This window comes from Heteronotia binoei, chromosome 17 (genome assembly GCF_032191835.1).
Source record: "Heteronotia binoei isolate CCM8104 ecotype False Entrance Well chromosome 17, APGP_CSIRO_Hbin_v1, whole genome shotgun sequence".
Classification (NCBI taxonomy): domain Eukaryota; kingdom Metazoa; phylum Chordata; class Lepidosauria; order Squamata; family Gekkonidae; genus Heteronotia; species Heteronotia binoei.
In genome coordinates this window covers 19,917,332-19,938,886 of record NC_083239.1, presented here as the reverse complement: position 1 = coordinate 19,938,886, position 21,555 = coordinate 19,917,332, and the positions used below count along the sequence as shown (strand labels likewise).

The window sequence follows — 21,555 nt, the reverse complement described above, 5'->3', positions numbered from 1 at the left end:
TATAAATATTTTCAGTAGATTAGGAGAAGGAAGATTGAAGAGGGGCAAGGCATGCTGAAAATATCTGACATGATTAGTACCAGGACTTGAAATGGGAAATAAATAAAGGAAAACTCAGTTTTCAGCATACTGGTAGTAGCCAGGGGTCATTTTGTAGAAAAAGAGATGACAGAGCTCATTAGCACAACATATTTGCATCACTCATTTGCATATGCCACACACCCCTGACATCACTGGAAGGTGCACTAAATTATATCAACTCAGTATCTACCTTAAAATGCTTCTTGAATTATAGTTGTCATAATAAAACCTTGCTCCCATCCTACTTTTAAACTTACTTTCTGTGTGGCCACAGTGGAAGGATGAAGATTTCAATCTGTCTGCTTTATATGTTTTGGTTATTTTTTGTGGGGAAAAATATTAGAAAGTTTGTCAAACCTTAGAGTTCAGCATAATTCTCACAGGGGGGTTGAACAATGGAGCCCAGAAGCAAGTGTGTGTGTGTGTGGGGGGGGGGGGGTTAAGAAAGAGAGCACAATAAAATTTAGATGTTCCAGAGCTCTGTTCCTGTGAGCTTCCCAAATCGAGGCCTGCTGGTAGTTATCTGTTGACCCTGATAGTCAGAATGCACAAGACAAACAAAGGGGGCAAACCTTTACACCATGCTGTTGTGTGTGGAAAATGAGGGTGGCTGAGTGAAAATATTCTTGGCCTTTTTCTTGACTGCAGGCAAGACTCTGAAACAACTTGTTGTGTGTCTAGAAAATTGGTCATGTCCGCTTATGGTTTAATGTTGCATAATGTAATCTGGCAAAGAATGGCAGCTCTGTGAACAGGAAAAGGATTAGACTGAAGGAGCGCTGGGTCCTCTTGTGCTTTGTTTGGTGTTCGTGTACATGTGACAATGTATTTGTGAATGGTATTCCCATTGATGCAAATGGGATATCAGGGGTGGTCAAACTGTGACTTGGGAGCCACATGTGGCTCTTTCACAGATATTGTGTGGCTCTTGAAGCCCCTACTGCCCTGTTGGCCAGCTTGGAGAAGGCACTTGTCTCTTTAAATCACTTTTCCAAGCCAAGCCAGCTGGCAGCTTAGAGCAGGGGTGGCTAATGGTAGCTCTCCAGATGTCTTTTGCCTACAACTCCCATCAGCCCCAGCCATTGGCCATGCTGGCTGGGGATGATGGGAGTTGCAGGCAAAAAACATCTGGAGAGCTACCGCTGGCCACCCCTGGCTTAGAGAATGCATTTAAAGTTAAAGTCACTTTCATTCCACCTCTCCCTCCCTCATCTATTTGCTTTCCTTCCTTCCCTCCGTTCTTCCTTCTTTCTGTCCTTCTTTGCAGCTGTCAAACATCTGATGTTCATGTCTTGTGGTTCTCAAATATCTGACATTTATTATGTATAGCTCTTATGTTAAGCAAGTTTGGACACCCTTGGGATAGATAGATGGCATGGACCTCCATGAGCTTACACTGAAATCCCTTTGTGTGTAGTGGAGCTCAGGGGCTGGAGTGATTTTCCACATATTTTCCCTGCAATCACAAGGGCTAGGAAGTTTAGAAATAAAACTTGGTTTATGGGACAAATATTCACCCCTGACTTTTAACAACCCTAGGCAGAATTTATTCTGAGCCTGGCAGTATCCATTAATGACTGGCTATCCTAAATGTCATCATATTCTTTTCCCCTCAGTTATTTTACGTTTTCTGTTGGTGGTGTAAGTTTCACAATGCTCTGAGCTGGCAGGCCTACTTACCTTGCAGGATATAACTTGCGATGGGAAGAAACCCCTTACAGTTCTTTTATCTCCTCATTCATTCATATCCCATGCTTCTCTCCAGTGGGGATCCAAAGTGGCTTACAACATTTTCTTCGCTTGCATTTTATCCTCACAATGAGTGAGGTAGGTGAGGCTGAGAATGTGTTTAGCCCAAGGTCACCTAGCATGCTTCCAAGGCAGAGTGGAGATTCAAACCTTGTTCTCTCAACACTAACCACTATACAACGTTCTCCTTCCCTTCCTAGCACCAACAGCATATGACAGTAGGGCTCTTCCCTGCAAAAACATAGATTTGCTCTGATTACCTAATATTTTTTTCTGCATTGGTCTGAAAATTTCTTGTATTTCAATCTGCTTCCTTTCCCTTGTTTGATCCCGGTTTTTCTTTCTATCTTAGTCTTAACAGTTCTCCCCACCCCCCTTGGCTTTCTTCCCCCTTCCTTCTTTTTTTCATTTTGACTCTTAGCAGGCAGCTAAGAAAGGAAAAGTTAAGAGTGGTATCTAAGCCATCTGCTGCCACTAAGCCATCTGCCACCATTGTAGGGACTTCAGTAATGTCTTCATGAATGAAGAAATGCACCAAGACAGGGAAGTGCCCGGGGGCTTCAGAGGAACGGCAAGTTCCATCTCACGGGTAGGGGATGAGGGGTGGGGAGGTGGCAAGATTGCAGAAGCGGTGCCATTTGCTGCCTCAGACAACTCACTCTCTCTCATGGGTCTGTCTGCCACAACTTTGAATCTGCTCCCAACAGTTCCCAGGTCACAACACATCAGGAGGGATTGTTCCCTGGCATGACCTCTGTGGAAAGTGCATGCCAGTCTTGCTGGATATTTTGTCTTTGCCTGCAGCAGGAGAATAGGCCTGGGTGTCCAGCAGGGTTGCCACCTCCAACTTGAGAAATACATGGGTGTCTGGGAGTGGAGCCTGGGGGAGGGCAAGGTTTGTAGAGAAGGACCACTATAGGGTATAATGCAATTGAGTCTGCCCTCCAAAATAGCCATTTTCTCCAGGAAAACTGATCTCTGTCATTTGGAGGTGGGTTGTGATCCCAGAATATCTCCAGCCCCCATCAGGAGGCTGGCAGCATAGTGCCGAAGATGGCAGCGGTTGTTGTCAGGGAAGAATTTGTTTGCACATCCTCCCTCTCTTCTGCACCTAGGGCAGATTTTTTTTTTAATATGTATATTTTTATTATTAATACATTATCCGTTTCTCTACATGGTTTCTGATATCCATTTTACATTTACCCCCAACCCACCCCCCTTAGTCTATTCATCCTTTTCTTCTTCCAGCCAGGGACAAAGGACTCGAAGCTTCCACTGAATGTCCACTCTCCTTTCTTCCTTCGCCCATTTCAGATATGTCAGCCACTTTTCTTTAATTCTTGATCTTCTTTCTTCCCATGATTCTTCTTGCAACATTACAGCGGCTATATCTGACTGGACAAAATCAAAGAGATAGTTATGCCAAGTACTTTCCTTCCATTTACTTTTATCCTTCCATCCTGCCGCTATTACCGCTTTACCAGCTGATATCATTGCTTTTAGTAAATGTTGGTTGTTCTTCCCTATTTTTTCATTCCCTAATAAACTCATCTGCATTAGTTCAAAGTTAATTCTCGGCTCTACCTGAAAGAATTTCTTTATCATTCCCACTACCATATCCCATAGTTTCTTGGCCTCAGGACACTCCCACCACATGTGGGAATACCATCCCTTTTCTTTCTTACAGTGCCAACACTTAGGGCTCAACCCAGGAAACATATTGGCTAAAGTAGCCGGAGTTCTATACCATTTAGTGAAAAATTTCAATTCCATTTCTCTAACCTTATGTATCTTAACTTTTTTTAAACCTTCCATTATCTTCTCCCCTGTTCGTTTCGTTATTTGGCCTTCTAAACTCCATGACCGTTGAAGGTAGCTTATTGCTCCTTCGTTACCTAAATTCATGCTCCTATATAGGATGCCTACTAATCCTTTTTTTGTTTTACCCATTAATTTATAAAACTTTTCCATAGGTTCTTCTTCATTTAAGTTACTCTTCTCCACTTCTTTCTTAGTATACAATCCTGTAGCCTTAAGCCAGTATTGTATTCCTACAACTTCTTGAAATTCATGTAATGGTTTTAACTTATCTAGTATTAACAAATCTTCTACCCTTCTAAATCCTTTAGCCTTAAGTAGTTCGCTCCACCTATGCTCCTTGTCTCCTTCCATCAACATTTCTAATGGCGTCCATCTAGATACCCGATTCAGCCATTTCGGTTGCCATTTCTTCCAAACATTTAGCCCATTTTTCCTTGGTCCCACGTTTAAATTAAGTTCCTTCGCCCCCATGTTCGTAAAGATGCCATGTTTTCCTACCCCATTATTAGCTTCATTCTCAAACCTTATCCATTTCTGGTCCCCTTCCTTCTCTATTTCTAATAATGCTTTAAGCTGAAATGCTTCATAATAATTGACTATATCTGGGACTCCCCATCCAAGTTCTGATTTATGATTGTATGCCAATTTTTTTGGAAATCTAAGTTTCCTACTACCAAATATCCATTCCCTTATTTTAGTGTTCCAGTTAGTCATTTTTTGCTTATCTAACTCCAATGGTATCGTTTGAAAAAGGTACGACAACCTTGGCATCCAAAACATCGATACACTCTTTATTCTAGTGGTCAGGCTCATCGTCCTTTCCCCCCACTGCTGCATATCCCTCTCTATTTTCTCCCAGGTTTTATTATAATTTCCCTCCACTATCCTGTTAATATTTTTATAAATTTCTATCCCTAGGTATTTAAATTTCTTAACTCCCATCCCCATATTAGTTATCCTATTAATCTCTTTCCTTTCTTCCAAACCAACATTAAAGTACATTATTTCAGACTTTCCCATATTTATTCTTAAACCTGATACTGCTTCAAAATCTTCTAAAATAATTTTCGTTTCCCTAATGGCTTCTTTCGGGTTAGATATTGTCATGATTATGTCATCTGCAAATAAATTGATTTTTATTTCCTCCTTTCCTATTCTACAGCCTTCTATTCTCCCTGAATTCCTAATCCTTTCTGCTAGTTGCTCTGTCGCCATTATAAACAGGGATGGGGAAAGTGGACACCCCTGCCTCACACCTCTCTCAATTGGGAGCTGATCCGTATGTTCGTTGTTTACTCTTACCACTGCTGACCCCTCCCTATAGACCTCTTGAATGGCTTTTAAGAATAGTGGCCCAATCCCACACTTCTTCATTATGGACCATAAGAATTCATGGGACAGCGTATCAAATGCCTTGTATACATCTAATTTAAGTAAAGCAAGTTGCCCAGGACGTTTATGGTACAATACATTAAATATATTCCTTATAGAATGTGCAATACTCCTATTCTTTACAAAGCCATATTGATCCTCTTTTATTATATGAGGTAATATGTTCCTTAACCTATTTGCTAAAACTTTAGCGAAAATTTTGTAGTCCTGGTTAAGTAAACTTATTGGTCTATATGAACCCACTTCCCGAGGATCCTTCTGGGGTTTTAATATTACGGTTATTTCAGCCATTCTCCAAGAGTCGGGAGCTTTCCCTCCCTTCAATATAGCATTAAACACTTGTTGTAATTCGGGGATCAGTAACTCCTTCAACTCCTTATAAAAATCCACAGTAAAGCCGTCAGGCCCTGGGGATTTACCCACTTTTAAATTGTTCACTACTTCCTCTATTTCTTGAACTGTTATTTCCTTCTCCAAACTCTCTCTATCTGTGTCTCCCAACACTTCTCCACTTTCTTCAATATGTTCTGTTATATCCCTCCTAGCGTATAACTCTTTGTAGAATTCTTGAAACACTTGCCTAATTTCTCTCGGGTTCTGCGTGACCTTTCCTTTTCTCTTAATACTTTCCACCTTTTGCTTTTCTTTCCTAGTCTTGAGATAATTAGCCAGTCTCCTAACGGAGTTTATTGAATCTCTTTGAAACTCATTTCTTACCATGGTTTGTTTTTTCCATAATGCCCTCGAATCCATAAAGTCCAATTGTTTCCTAATTTCATCGATCTTTTTTTTCCTATCAGGGCAGAATCTAATACCTTGACTGCTCTGCAGTGCGCCTAATTCCTGGAGTTTCTGTGTCTTGTTAGCATACCATTCTTTTTTTATTTCTTTCTCCTTCATCATACAATGACCTCTTAACACTGCTTTTGCTGCTTCCCACAAGATATTTGTGGCCACTGTTCCCTTATTTTCTCTAAAATATTGTTTTACTTGATTTTCCATATATTGTCTATTTTCTTTTTTTAATAAGACCATACTGTTAAATCTCCAAGTCCTTCTAATTTGTTCGTTTTTTATCACCAGTTCTATAGTTAGTGGAGCATGATCTGAGATCCATATTGGATGGGTTGTTACTTTCCTCACCTCCCAATTATTTGATTTTTTAAGAAATATATAATCTATACAAGAAGCTGTCTTGTGTCTACTTGATAAATGTGTCGGCTTTGGAACCAAGCCTAAGGCCTCATGCACTTCTACCAAATTCCTTTTCCACCTAGCCTCCTTCTCCTTGGTCATATCTATGTTAAAGTCTCCTGCTATAATAACTTCTCCCTCTGAGAATTTCTGAACTTTTTGCATAACTTTATTCAAAAATCTCCTCTGTCCTGTATTTGGGGCATATATATTTATAAGCGTTATTACTCTATTTTGAAACCTACCTTTGATAAACAAATATCTCCCTTCCCTATCACTAATGAGATCTAGTATCCTAATATCGATCTTTGTGTGTACTAAAATTGCTATTCCTCTCGTCTTAGTTCTACTTCTTGCTTCAGCCAATACTTTCCATCCTGGGTGTTTAATCAACGGTTTAATATCATCCTTTGCCTTATGTGTTTCCTGTAAATACATGATATCTATATTGTGTTGTTTGGCCATTCTTGTTAATCTATATCTTTTCAGGTCTGAACTTAGTCCGTTGACATTCAGTGAGAGCATTTTCAAAGTTTTAGCCATAATCATTCACCTCCTTTCCCTTCCCTGGCTGGATAACAAAGTCTATTCTGCCTCTCCCCTTTCTCCCTTCCCCCCTCCCACACCCTTTCCCACCACTCTTCCCCATCATCCCCCCTCCCCTCTTCTGGTATAAGACTCGTTTTTGGGTTGATCTCTCCACCCTCCCTATACCTTTAGGTGGGCACACCTCCCCCCCCTCCTGGATCTTTTATTATTTCCTTCCTTCACTTAAGACCGTGATATTCCCTCCCTCTTATTTGTGGGGTACTTCCCCTTTTTTTTTTTTTGAAGTTCCTCCTTTTCCTTGAACGTCTTATAGTCTCGTCCTCTGTCGTTTCTCCTGACGTGTAGAGGGCCCCTCCTCTGGTTCATCGACATTAAGCTCTTCCTCTGGTTGAGTTCCTGTTTCTCCTGGGTCCAGACCCATCTTCTCCAAGAGTTTCCTTGCTTCAGCTGGGTTCCTTGCTGTGAGTCTTTTGCCTTCTTTGTAGATCACAATAGTGGCTGGGTAAGCCCATGTAAACAATATCTTTTTCTGAAAGAGTTTATCTGCAAATGGCTTCATTTGTCTTTTTTCTTCCAGTGTTTCACTGCAAAAGTCTTGTCTCACATATACCCTTTTCCCTTTAAATTCCAGTGCCCTCCTCTTCTTCAAAGCCAAAAAGACTTGCTGCTGCACTTTTTCTCTTGTGAATTTGACTATTACTGGTCTCGGAGATCCTCCTGACCTTCTAGATCTAAGCCTATGGACTCTCTCGACCTGGTCAGCATTAATCAAAACACCTGTTTGCTGTTCTGAGAGCCAATTTATTATCCCGTCTTCCAAGTGTCGTGAGTCAATGTCTTCTGAAATGCCATGAATGATAAGGTTTGCCCTTCTTGCTCTGTCGGAGAGGCTTTTAATCTGCCCCTTTAAATAAACTATCTCCTTCTGATTTGTTGACGCTGCCTTATCAGCTTTGTTGGCCAGCTGCCTAATATCTTGCAGATCCTTGTTTATCCGGCTAACTTCATTTTTAATTTCAGCAACAGTCTCCTCTATTTTGTTCTGAGACTGCATCATTAAAGCTTGAAGCTGTGCTATCTGTTCGGAAAGCTGTTTCACTGTAGTGGCAGCCATTTTAACGGTGCTAATCACTGCCTCCGGTTCTTATCTGTTTTCCAAAATACTCCCTTTTTCTCAGTGCTAGCTGTCTTCTGAGCACGCCTTTAACTTCTTTGACTCTCTAGCTTCACTGCCAAATATTATGACCCCAAAACTTCAATATTTACTTATCTTTCGGTCCTAATCTCTTTTCTTGTCCGGAGAGGGGCGAGCCGAGGCTGCTACTCTTCAGAGCGTGCGCATTCCACCTCTGCACCTAGGGCAGATTAAGACCCATCTGCTTCTGCAAGGAAGAACAAATCTCTATTTGCCCCTCCTATCCCCCACTACCCATGAAGGTTCTCTATATCCTGATTCCCCCCTGCCCCCACACACACACCTTCTGGTTCCAAAGGTCCTTGTTAAGAATCTGAGGAGTTTAAGAAAAGACAGAAAGAGGTTTAATTTATATTTATTTAATTAAAGCATTTATTGATTGCCTTTGTCCCAATAAAAGAGAACCCCAGGGTGGTTTACAATATGATGCAAAATCAAAAGCATAATAGCATTAATCTTTTAAATAAATAGTCTTACTCAGATTGACCCTGATCTGGACAGCCTTAGGCTAGCTCTCCTATCAGGTCTCAGAAGCTAAGCAGGGTCTGGTTGGTTAGTACTTGGATGGGAGACCACCAAGGAAGTCCAGGGTTGCTAGGCATAGGCAGGCAGTGGTAAACCACCACTGTTTTGTCTCTTGTCTTGAATACCTCATAAAGGGTCACCATAAATCAGCTGCAACTTGATGGCACATTCTGATCTTCTTCGTGGTCTCCGTGCATTCACACATATGGGTATTCCTCCGGAATGGCCCTGACCTCGGAGAGTTCAAAGCAATCTTGATCGTAGATCTGGCGCGCCTCCCCCTCGTCCCGGGGCGGAGCCACCGTTTGCGCATGCGCGGACGAGGAGGGAGGCGTCTAGCCACTCAGTTTCTTCCTTACCGCTGACCCGATCGCACCTACCTCGTTGATCTCCAACTTCCTCATTGCAATCTACCAGCGAACCTACTTCTTTCCTCAAATCTTCCAACTTCAGTCTTTCATCTTCACCGGGTATCGTATAGAAAAAAAAAAAAAAAACCTTCCTCACTATCTTTCGGACTTTCTCCCTCACCCCCCCTCCCCGCGAGCGGATGGAAGGAAGGGACAAGGTCACTTTCAAACGCTGCACGCGCTGCTCTGCCAAGATCCCATCGTCTGACGGGCACTCCCTCTGCCTTTTCTGCCTTGGGGAGACCCACCACACGGATTCCTGCGTCCACTGTAGCCAGTTCGGCAAACAGGCCCGCAAGAATCGCGCCGCGAGACTCCGGAGCCATCTAATGGAAGCCTCCCTCCGACCGCATGGCGCGCAACACCAGCATCCGCCATCTTCCCCACTCCACGTGGGAACGGCGCAGCCGGCAGCTTCCGTGGCTCAAGGTCCCTGCAAGCCTAAGTCCGGTAAACACACCACAAAGTCGGACGGCACCAAAAAGCGTCACCGCTCCAAGTCCGCCCACGTGGATACGACGAGCACCGCCAGCATAAAGAAAACCAAGTCTGCACATCGACCCTCCGACCAATCTGGGCAACTCACAAGCTCGAACCCGACCACGAGCTCGACCGCAGTAAGATCGACATCGAACCCGACCACGAGCTCCGCCTCGGCTCCCAAGACACCAACAGTGAAATTGACACCGACACCGAACATCACACCATTGGAGATTGTACGCATCTCCTCCAAGTCGCCGTCAGTCACGAACTCCCCACCCGACCAAATACTCGAGGCCCACTCCCCTGCAAGGAGCCACCAACCACTCGACCCCAGCGCCTTCATAGACCTCTCTAAGCCGCTGGAAGCCCAATCCCTGACCAGGGAACCTTCGACTCCGAGAGTCCTTTTACCCCGGCAACCCACACCAAGAGCTCACAGCCGCCAACGCTCACGCAGTCGCCGACGCTCCCGCAGCCACCGTAGGCAACGTTCCCACAGCCGCCGTAGGGACAGCCGTCAACGTTCCCGCAGCCGACGCAGTCACCGTTCCCACAGCCGCCGCAGGGAGAGATACTCCTACTACTCCCCGTCGAGGTCTAGATCTCGCTCTCCCCGGACCCGACGAGGGCACCGACGATCCCTCTCTCACGACCGCTACCGCTCGGATTCGAGAGGACGCCACTACCACAGCTACCACGACTCCCCTCGATACCGAGACCGCGCGGATAGACGCGATCGAACCCGACACTACGAAGCGTCCCCGCGCGCACACCACCTCGACTACGACAGGCTCGTTCAGCTCCATGACGAACGCAGTCGCCCCGACCTCGAACCGAAACTGCCTTCACCACCGGGCTCCATACACACTGCGCCCAACAAACAGCTGCCACCTGTAGAAACCCAACCAGACCTGCAGCACGGAACCGACGACGACTCCGAAGCCGAACTCTCCGAATCCGACCGCTCCTCGGGGTCGGACCTACAATCTCCGGCTTCCGACATAGCTAAGCCAGCGGACCTGTCTCCATCAGAGGGTCCGAAATCCTACCTTGACTTAGTCTCCAATATGGCGAACTCGCTGAATCTGAAGCTTAACACAGACGCACCCAGGGTCTCTGATGTCGTCTTTGACCTCGTACATGCAGACCTCCCATCAAGCTCCTCTCTTCCTATGCTTCCCGTCCTCCTAGAAACACTCAAGGAAGCCTGGGACAAGCCGGCATCGGTACCTCCAACCTCCAAAAGAGTCGAAGCCCTTTACAAGATCCACGCACCCGACGCAAAGTTCTTGTTCACCCACCCGGCTCCCAACTCCATAATAGTTCACTCCTCCTCGAAATCGAAACAGACGAGACACCCAGTACCCCCGGAAAGAGAGGGCAAGAAGCTCGATACTATAGGGCGAAAGATATATTCGCTCACTACAGCTGCAACAAAGATACAAAACTACACGGCATGCTTTTCAGCATATGCATACAATCTAACCACCTATCTCAACACCCTGATACCCTCCTTACCCGAGGAATCACGAAAACCAGCCACTAACGCCCTTCAGGAATTAGCAAGACTGAGCAAGCAGCAGATTAACACAGCTCGCCATGCTGCACAGTGCTCCTCCAAAGCCTTGGCCTCAGCTATAGCCTTACGCAGACATGCGTGGCTTAGGTCCTCGTCACTCCAACCGGATATTAAATATAAGATTGAGGACCTACCCTTCGACGGCCTTGGCCTGTTTAACGCGGCCACAGACGACATCCTCACATCAGTCGATGACGGCAGGAAACGGGCGAAACGCTTGGGGGTCTCCCAACACCAACCCCAGTTCAACAGGCAGAGGAACTGGAAGTCCACCTACCATAAGGGTACCAAGTCTCCCAGACAGCAAACCTCATGGAGACGAAAAACCCCCCAGCCCAAACTGTCATCCCAATACAGACCACGCACTCAAACTTCCAAAAAGACCGCAGCTACCTCAAAACCGTCTCTTTGACCACCCTGCCACGAGACGTCCAGTTCCCCTCCTTCAGCCAAATCCCCACTCATACACCCGTCTACAACAGTTTTACCCCGCCTGGAGAGACATAACATCGGACGCTTGGGTCCTCGCCATCATACAGAGAGGATACCTAATAGAATTCACATCCACCCCGAAACATCACAGATTTCTTACCACCCCATCGTCCGCACCTCTACAGACAGAAATCGCGTCCCTGCTAGACAAGAACGCGATAGAACCAGTCCCACCCCGATACCATCGCACCGGGTTTTATTCCCGCTACTTCCTGGTGCCGAAAAGAGATGGAGGTCTCCGCCCGATCCTCGACCTTCGCAAACTAAACCTCCACATCACCTACAAGAAATTCCGTATGATCACACTCCAGGCAATCCTTCCACTTATTCCAGAACGCTCCTGGATGGCATCCATAGATCTACAGGATGCCTACTTCCACATCACAATCAACCACCATCACAGAAGATTTCTCAGATTCGCCGTCGGGGAGCAACACTTCCAGTTCCGTTCTCTCCCATTCGGCCTATCGACGGCCCCGAGAGTCTTCACCAAATGCATGGCAGTAGTTGCCGCATCACTACGCCAACGAAGCATATCAATATACCCATATATAGACGACTGGCTGATCGTCGCCCATTCAAGGGAACAACTCCAACTGGACGTCTCCACTACCCTCTCCCTCTTGGCCACTCTCGGCCTCCAGGTCAACTTATCAAAATCCAAACTAACCCCTACTCAGAGAATTCAGTTCATAGGAGCAGACATCTCCACAGTCTCCCAGACAGCTTCTCTACCGCACGACAGAGTACTCAGCATACAGTCTCTGGCCAACACCATCATTGCCCGGCGCTCCCAGACAGCTCTCACGTTTCAGAGGATGCTAGGCCTAATGGCAGCAACCACCGCAGTCCTATGCTTCGCGAAACTTCACATGCGACCCCTGCAGATGTGGTTCGTCAGGACCTTTCATCCTCACACACAGCACCAGTCCACACTCTTGACCCTCCCATCGCACATCGTAACATCCCTCAGATGGTGGACGATGCAACATCATCTCCGCACGGGCATGCCGTTCAAACAAGCCCCTCCCTCAGTGATCGTCACCACGGACGCCTCCAGGTGGGGATGGGGAGCCCACTTAGGAACCCTCACAGTCCAAGGCCAATGGTCGGACTACGAGCGGTCCCTCCACATCAACTGCCTAGAGCTCCTGGCAGTACACAAAGCGCTGAGATCCTTTCTCCCATCGCTACGGAATCAGCACGTCCAGGTCACCTCCGACAACATCGCCACGGTCTTCTACATCAACAGGCAGGGAGGCACCGCCTCCATCAGACTCTGCAAGAGGGCCTTGGCATTGTGGCATTGGAGCATCACCCAGGGCATCTTCCTCACGGCCGTTCACCTACCAGGGAACGAGAATACCCAGGCAGATGCCCTGAGCCGCCACTCGACCAACAACCACGAGTGGTCTATCAGCACTCAATACATCCGACAAGTCTTCAGAACCTTCGGAACCCCGAGCATAGATGTATTTGCTTCACCATCAAATGCCCAGTGCACCCACTTCTACATGAGAGGTCCACCATCCCAGCTCTCCAGAGGGGATGCATTCCTCCAAACCTGGAAGGGAAAACTACATTACCTGTTTCCCCCCATCCCACTCATCACAAGGGTCCTGCAGAAAATCCAAACAGACCGCACGAACTGCATCCTCATAACCCCATGGTGGCCACGCCAACCCTGGTTCACCACCCTCCTGTCCCTGTCCAACAGGACATTCCTAATCCTCCCACAAGCACAGGACCTTCTCTCCCAACAGGACGGAAAGGTCCTACACCACAACCCGGCATCCCTCAAATTGACGGCCTGGAGAATCAGTTTTTAGAATTTCCCCCGGACGTCCGCCAAGTCCTAGTGAACTCTAGAAAACCATCCACTAGGAAAGCCTATCTACTAAAATGGAAGCGCTTCACTCACTACGCCTCTCAACACAACTTTGACCCTAACTGCGCTACCATCTCTCAGGTACTAACCTACACCTTAGCACTTTCAAGGACAGGCCTCTCATACTCCTCCCTGAAAGTACACCTCGCAGCTATCTCTGCCTTCCACCCCCACATCGGGGGAACAACTGTCTTCTCTCATCATGCCACGAAGGCATTTCTCAAGGGCATCATTCGTCTACACCCTCCAGTCAGACAACTCCTCCCAACCTGGAGCCTCTCTCTAGTGCTCAGCCAGCTCATGAAACCACCCTTTGAGCCCATGGCATCTATTCCACTGCACCTGCTATCGTGGAAAACAGCACTACTCACGGCTCTCACCACAGGCAAGAGGGCTAGCGACATCTGTGCCCTGAGGGCGGACCCACCTTACACAATCTTTCACAGTAACAGGGTGGTCCTTCGCCCCGACCCGACCTTCCTACCAAAGGTCGTTTCTCCATTCCACCTAGGGAAACAGTCAATCATACCAGCCTTTTTCCAGCACCCCTCGGACGCAGGCCAGAGGGCTCTCCACAACTTGGACGCGCGCAGAGCACTAGCTTTCTACATAGACAGAACTCGAGAATTCCGTAAGGATCCGAGACTCTTTGTTACCTACGCCACCCATAATAAGGGCAGCAAAATATCTACTCAGAGGCTCTCTAAGTGGCTCGTTGCCACCATAGAACTCTGCTACCAACTGGCGAAACAACCAGTCCCGCAACACATACGAGCTCATTCTACCAGAGCCGTCGCCACCTCGTCAGCCTTCACGAAGGGCATCCCTATAGAGGACATCTGCGATGCCGCGGTCTGGTCCTCCACGTCTACCTTCGCCTCGCACTACGCTCTTGACGTTCGTGCCCGGCGTGATGCCTCCTTCGGACAGGCTGTACTTCGCTCCATCTTCGACTGACCACCGTAAGTACCACTCTCATTACATTCTGGTCTAACCTTGCATACCTTTTACAGATCCAGCACCCGCCTCCGAAGGGATAGCTCGCTAATCACCCATATGTGTGAATGCACAGAGACCACGAAGAAGATGGACAGGTTTCTTACCTGTAACTGGTGATCTTCGAGTGGTCATCTGTGCAATCACACAGACCCATCCAGCCTTCCCCGCTGCTGGACACTTACCTAGCACGTCTTCCACCTGTCCGGTGGCGGGAAGAAACTGAGTGGCTAGACGCCTCCCTCCTCGTCCGCGCATGCGCAAACGGTGGCTCCGCCCCGGGACGAGGGGGAGGCGCGCCAGATCTACGATCAAGATTGCTTTGAACTCTCCGAGGTCAGGGCCATTCCGGAGGAATACCCATATGTGTGATTGCACAGATGACCACTCGAAGATCACCAGTTACAGGTAAGAAACCTGTCCTTTTTATCCAGTCTGAAAATACGCACCAATTTTTGTTATCATCTGGTTATGCAGGACACCTTCCACCACTTTTGGAAAAAAGAATCTTGGACCTACAATGAATGGTCCTCAACAGTGGCTGGAAACTATCCCAATATAGTTGTTATTTATTTCAGTTATGTTTATAATTTCTATACCCCCCTTCACTGAGTTCACAGGGCTGAGGGCAGTTAATAACATGGAACCCTGAAAGTTGATAGTTTTCAAGTTTGCTTCAGGGTAGGATAGGACAACAGATATTTCTGTAGTTGTTCTCCTGTCTTCTTTTTGGACTTTTCTGTTTTTTGCCTTATTTACTGAGCCACATTTGGAAACTGGGCTTCCTCTTCCAGCAAGAGATGTCCTGCAAGGTAGTTACAATTAGCCCTGCCTGCTTGGAGCAAGTGGGAGGATTAACCCTTCCGCAGAATGCCTTCGCAACCACCAATAAGAAGGCTGTGTTCATAGTAGGCCCAACCTTTGTTTTTTCATCAGGGATTCTTTGAGGTGACCTTTGCCTGCCTGTTTGAGTCAGGTAGATTTTTATCATCCTGCTGGGGCAGGATATTAAAATGTCTTTGTCAATGTTTGGAAGCGGTGACTTCCTTTTATTTCTCATTGCAGAAGGCCAGAAAATAGTATGTCTGGCGTCTGAGGAGCTTGCTATTTACGCAGGGCTGTTGTGGGAGCAGGCAGACCAGGCAGTGGAAAGAAACAAATTGGTCTTTTATATAAGCGGAGTTTCATGAAGAGAATTATTGTGCTTCATGTTTACTGGTCTGTTTTTCATCTAAAAGGGGGGAGGGGGGAGCATTGAAAGTAAGCCCAGTATTAGATACATTTTCTAAAGTGGAGTGCCATTTATGTTTTTTTCTCCTCAGGCAGAAACTGGATAACTGCCACTCCACTTCAAGACCATATTAAAAAGTTCTGTGATCTAAAAATTCAGAAAAGTTTAGTTTTCCAATCAATTTGCCTTGCAAAAACTGCAGATTTCTCTCTGGTCATAAGTGTATTACTCCTTGCCCTTCGTTCCTGGCTTTTCCCCGAAGGTTAGCTGCCTTCATTGTTCTGCCGAAGCTTTATAAAACAGATCTTTGAGGGCGCATGAAAGACTAGCAATGTTTATTTCCATATGAGCTTTCATGACTCACAGCTGACTTCTTCAGGTATGTGAAGCTCAAAACTGGGAATGCATCTTATGGCCATCTTAAGAGTTAGGGAAAGGAAAAGATTAAAAACTATATTCTTTCCATGGGCTTTTCTGCATTCCCATTTTCCTTGCTTGTGGGTTCCTGTTGTTTCTGTGGTGTTTTCCAATTCCGCACATTTTTCTCTCTCTAGTAGTCAATTCAATATTACAGGGGTGGCCAACAGTAGCTCTCCAGATGTTTTTGCCTACAACTCCCATCAGCCCCCGCCATTGGCCATGCTGGCTGGGGCTGATGGGAATTGTAGGCAAAAAACATCTGGAGAGCTACCGTTGGCCACCCCTGCAATATTACATTGGTTTATATCTGATAAAAACCTGCAGTTTACATCTGCAGGGAGATACACCCAACATAAACTAATGTGTAATATTGAATTGACCACTAGAGGGAGCAAAACACATGTGGAAGAGAACTCTCCCTCCCAGCAGCAGGAACTCACAAACCAGGAAAAAGAGAATGTAGAAAAGTACCCTCTCTCTGAGGATGTGTCCCGACTTGAACCTCAGCCCTCCTCAGCTGCTCTTCCCCATCTATTGACTGTCAGGGCTTTGAATAGGCCATAATTTCTAGTTTCTGGAAAAACTCTTGTGATCCTATGGCTTTGGACATAGTAGAGTTGCCAAGTCCAATTCAAGAAATACCTGGGGATTTTGAGGGTTGAGCCAGGAGCAAGATTGTGACAAGCATAATTGAGCTCCAAAGGGACCGCACACCTTTTAAATGACTTCCCTCCATTGGAAATAATGAAGGATACAGGCACCTTCTTTTGGGGCTCATGGAATTGGACCCCCTGATCCAATCCTTTTGAAACTTGGAGGGTATTTTGGGGGAACTTGGAGGGTATTTTGGATACTATGCTGCAAATTTGGTGCCTCTACCTCAAAAAACAGCCCCCCCCCCCGAGCCCCAGATTATCGCGGATCAATTCTCCATTATACCCTATGGGAATTGGTCTCTAAAGGGAATAATGGATTACCCAGGAGATTCTCTCCCTTCACCCCCTGCTTTCTGATGACCCTAAGTGGGAGGGAGGAAGCACCTCCAAACTGGGGGATTCCCTGCCCCCACCTGGGGATTAGCAACCTTAGGACATAGCACTGCCTTTACCTAGGTGATGGCACAGCCATTGTTGGTTGCCTTGACCACTGAATGAGCAGCAAAATGACTGAAGCTCCTTTGCCAGCATGATTTGGGCAACTTTATGCTGTGTTTGGCTGGCATGGCCCATGCTTAGGCCTCCAACAAAGAGCCATGGCATGCCTTTTTAAAAACACTGAAATTGTTCTGGTTTTATTAGTTTTGTTTATTATTATTAACAAGATTTTTACCCTGCTTTTCATCTCTTATAGGGGCTCCAGGGTGGCTAACGAATTAAATTCATCACTGGGTTTTAACTAGAATGAGACAAAGAGGTCTTTTTTTGTCTCTGTTTTGTCCCCACAGGGCTTGATGCGTCTCACCCTTCCTTGTTGCTGGGATTAATTCTACCCAAGAGACCTCCCACTGGGCCTGGCCCTTTACCAAAACCCAAAAGAAAGAATGTGACTTTTAAGGACAGCATCGAAATCCAGTACTTTCCTCTTCCTTCGCAAGTAGACGCTCATCAGCACCAGCCACCGCAACCCCTGTCCCCGAATGAGCCTCTCTGGGAACGTGATTGTCTTGCATTGGTTCTTCCGTGGTGTGAGCCACTTCTCAGTGAGAAGTCAGTCAGCAAGATGGTCCACGGGGCTCTTTCCTCGTTTCACCAAGAAACAGCTGGAGATGAAACCAGTCAGTCTCTTTCAGATGTTATTCTGCAGTTGCAGTGTGACTCTTCTTTGATCGAGGGACAGTTGGGCAATCTGACATTGGAAACCTTGGGAGTGCAATCCCAGCAGGCTGAGATTTGCACCAATCCTGGCCCCTTACACCTCAGGAACCCTCTTGGGCTTCTTCTGCCCTCTGAGACCGTCCGCCCAAATCATCATGGAGTGGATGGAACACACGGAGCAGATCTCTTGGACACTTCGCACTTGCTGAACATGCTTTGTCCTGAGCCTGTGCCGCCTGCAGAAGCATCCGAGGCTCCATTGCCACCCCTGATCCCTAGTGCTGCACCTGTTGCCAGAGATAGCAACTCACTCATGAAGGACACTTTATCTCTCATCCACTATGTGACACAGTTGCAGTCCAATATAATCCCAGACCAGGAGCCTCCTCCTGGTCCTCCATCTCTCCTCCATCCATTTTCTACAATGCCACCAGAAACTGCCTCTGCATTGTCCCCAATTGTAGCAGGGCTAGAGGTCCCAGCAGTTCAGCAGAGTGATGACGAAGTGTATGCCCAGCTTCAGCTGCTCCTGTCCTTGCTGGGGGGATTGGCTCAGCCCCCTTCTACTTGACAATCCATCCTCTAAGCAGCTCTCTAAACCTTGTGATAAGCAAAGCATGCTTTGGGAACGCTTAATCAGGATTAAAAACAGCATTATCTGAACACTGGGCACAAAATGCTCAAGAGCTGCAAATAATGTAGAGCAGAATGACTTGGGAGGGGATTTGACGTCCTCGGGAATGGGTAGTATAATATAGAATTTCATTAGGCATATGCGGCCAGTAATCAAGAGAGAAGCCAAACAGGGAGTTACCATTAAGGTTTTGTGTAAGCAAACATGGTCTGGTAGATCTGCCTAAAAATAACCTTCCGGCATTACATTCACTTTTGAAACAAATACAAATTAAACAAATACAAATGGAGGTGAAGGTGAGTTAACTGTCTTTTTTAGCATGATTTAAATTTTATCTTCCGGAGAGGAAGAAAATTAGAAGTGGGGATCTAATGTTGAATATGCTTTTTAAATTATTTTTGCAACTTCCAAGAAGACTTTTAAAAATAGTTATTTTATATTTTAAAAGACGTTAATTCACGTTTCACAAGATCCTTTTCCTTTGGAAAGCTTGAATCTAAGTTCAGAACATTCTCACAGTGATTTGGATAGCAGAACATTGGTGCTGATTATGCATACACTGCTGGGTGGTATATGTCTTTATCAAGTGTGCATCTAACTATGCAATAAGACCCCCAGCTGAAGAAGTGAACATTCTCTTGCTTCCATTCCTAGTCAGGAATCCTGAGAAGCACTGATTGGTTGCAAACCATGGCAAGTTACTGTTTTGTTAAAAGGTCGTGTCTACACCTTTCATAGGGCCCAAATTTACACATTGTGGTGGCACAGCTGCATTGTAGTCCTATATCGAGTCACCCCAGTCTCTAAACCCATTGAAATTAAATGGGTTTAGGCTGAAGTAATTCTGCATAGGATTGCACTATTGGGTTTTTAAGGGGGATCTGCCCCAGCCATGCAGAAAAGAGGAAGCGTGTTTGTGTTTGGTCCAATTTACGGATCAAGGGGGGTGTTTTGGATGAAGGGGGGGAAATGGTCTAGGGGAACAAATGCTGCAGGGAATGGTGTGTATGGTAGAAGTGTAGTTATTTTTGTATTTTACCATTATGGAAGTTGAATAACAGTATTGGGCAAGAGGGGGGAGTCTGAATAGGAAAACTTGAATTAGGATGATAGGTACTAGTTTTGTTGTCTGAATACAAGATGCTGTTGCAGCAGATTTGTTTCTGTTTTCAATGTCAAACAGTTCAAAAGAGTTCAATGCAATAAAGCTTTTATTATGTTTTTATGAGGATCTGCTCTCGTACAGACATACCGGGTATTAAAAGGCTCTGGGCACACCTGGAGCTTGAGTGAAGTTTGAAAAAAGCCTTTCAGCAGTCTCTATCCTTTGCATTAGCCAGTAGCGTTACATTAGTAAAGTGGTGTCACATTAGCATGGGCTATGTGGGGAAAGACTGGCCATCTTGCCTAGTAGTGAACTCACTCTCATGGTCATTCTATGTAAAGCAGACCCTGGCATGTCACAGAAGAAGCATGGATACACCAAAGAAAGCTGCCTGCATAGCAAAGAGCTGTGGAAGCCTTGAACAAGATATGCTGCAGGCTCAAATCGCTGAGCTGCCCGGTCAGAAAATCCTTTACCAATCTCAAATATGACAGCCCTAAATATGAGCAGAACCACTTCTTGCAAATGGAAATTTCAAAAGGGAGTCATGCTTGTAACTTCCCACCTCCTTGCTTTTTGGAGGGCTTTTGAAGATTATGGGGGATAGATCTATCAGGGGCTACTAGCCATGGTGACTGAGGGGAACCTCCATGTTCAGAGGCACTAAACCACTGAATCCCAGAGCCAGGAGGCAACATCAAGGGAAGGTCTCAACCTTGATGGTCTGTTGTTGGCTCTCCAGAGGACCTGGTTGGCCACTGTGTGAGACAGGAAGGTAGACTAGATGGACCACTGGTCTGATCCAGCAAGATTTTTCTTGTGTTCTTATCGCAGAAGGGTTAAAAATTTGGTGGGGAAGGGAGTACGCCAACAGGCCACCAGGTTGCTGCAATTCATAGATATGGGAAAGGTATGCCTGAACCTGTGAATAAGAGCAGGAGGCCACAGGAATAAAGCATGGAGACAAGAAGGAAGTATACAGAGAGGTTGCAAGATAGAGACAACTTGGAAGTGTCCTCCTCTGTCTCCTAAAACCATTGGCTAATCTGCTGTGATGTCATAGAATGTTTATAAGAAAAGAGCCAGAAGGCGGGGAAATGAAGGGATAACTTCAACTTATAATTTATTTTGATACGCAGAAGTGAAGATGGAGGGATAAAATTTAAATGGGGAGCAGAAAAAACAGCTACATCTTTCAGTTGTTGGTCTCTTGTCACAGCGTAAACATTCAGTTTGCTAGAATTGTTTAAATGTAACTTTTTTTTAAAAAAGCACAGTTCTCTATTTTACAGCATGAATTTATGCATTTGGTAACAAAAAAGGACAGACTTTTATAATCCTCTTTGGGTTTGATAGTTATCTGTAATTACAAAAGCAAGCTATTTAATAGGGTTATTTTTAACACAATGCCTGTGAAACAATGCACTGGAAAGGTTTTTTTTTTGTCAGCTTATAACAAGAAATCCAAAATATGATTTGTAATTAATGGTTTTCAAGCTGAACAGTGCCGCCTCTCCCCACCCCTACCCCTGCTTCTCATTCCTTACCATGTGTGAGTTGCACAAGGGGGCAAAGTTCTTGAGGCTTGAGGCACAGATGTGTTACTGAAGTAAAGCAGGACATTTCATGTGAATGGAACAGAGCTGCTTGGAGGAAGGGGCAGGATAAAGCTGAGCTTAGAGTGTTCATTGCACATGAAGTTTCTGTTAAGGGTTCCTTTGACCCTGGTATTTTAGAATATGATCTGGGGTCTTGGGTGTACAGTGCTGGTGAATATAAGAACATAAGAGAAGCCATGTTGGATCAGGCCAATGGCCCATCCAGTCCAACACTGTGTCACACAGTGGCCAAAAACACCAGGTGTCATCAGGAGGTCCATCAGTGGGACCAGGACACTAGAAGCTTTCCCACTGTTGCTTCTCCCAAGCACCAAGAATACGGAGCATCATGGCCCCAGACAGAGTTTCAACAATACTCTGTGACTAGTAGCCACTCGT

The 21,555-nt window shown here is 46.0% G+C and overlaps 1 protein-coding gene across 1 annotated transcript in view; it reads left to right on the top strand.

The window, feature by feature from the left end:
• Positions 1 to 19,676, top strand: part of SPOCD1 (SPOC domain containing 1) — a 121,014-nt gene extending 101,338 nt beyond the window's left edge. Inside the window, exon 16 of the mRNA XM_060257907.1 lies at positions 17,450 to 19,676. Coding sequence (XP_060113890.1) covers positions 17,450 to 18,390 — 941 coding nt within the window. The 3' untranslated portion in view covers positions 18,391 to 19,676. The remainder of the gene's footprint in view (positions 1 to 17,449) is intronic.
• Positions 19,677 to 21,555: the final 1,879 nt, after the last annotated feature.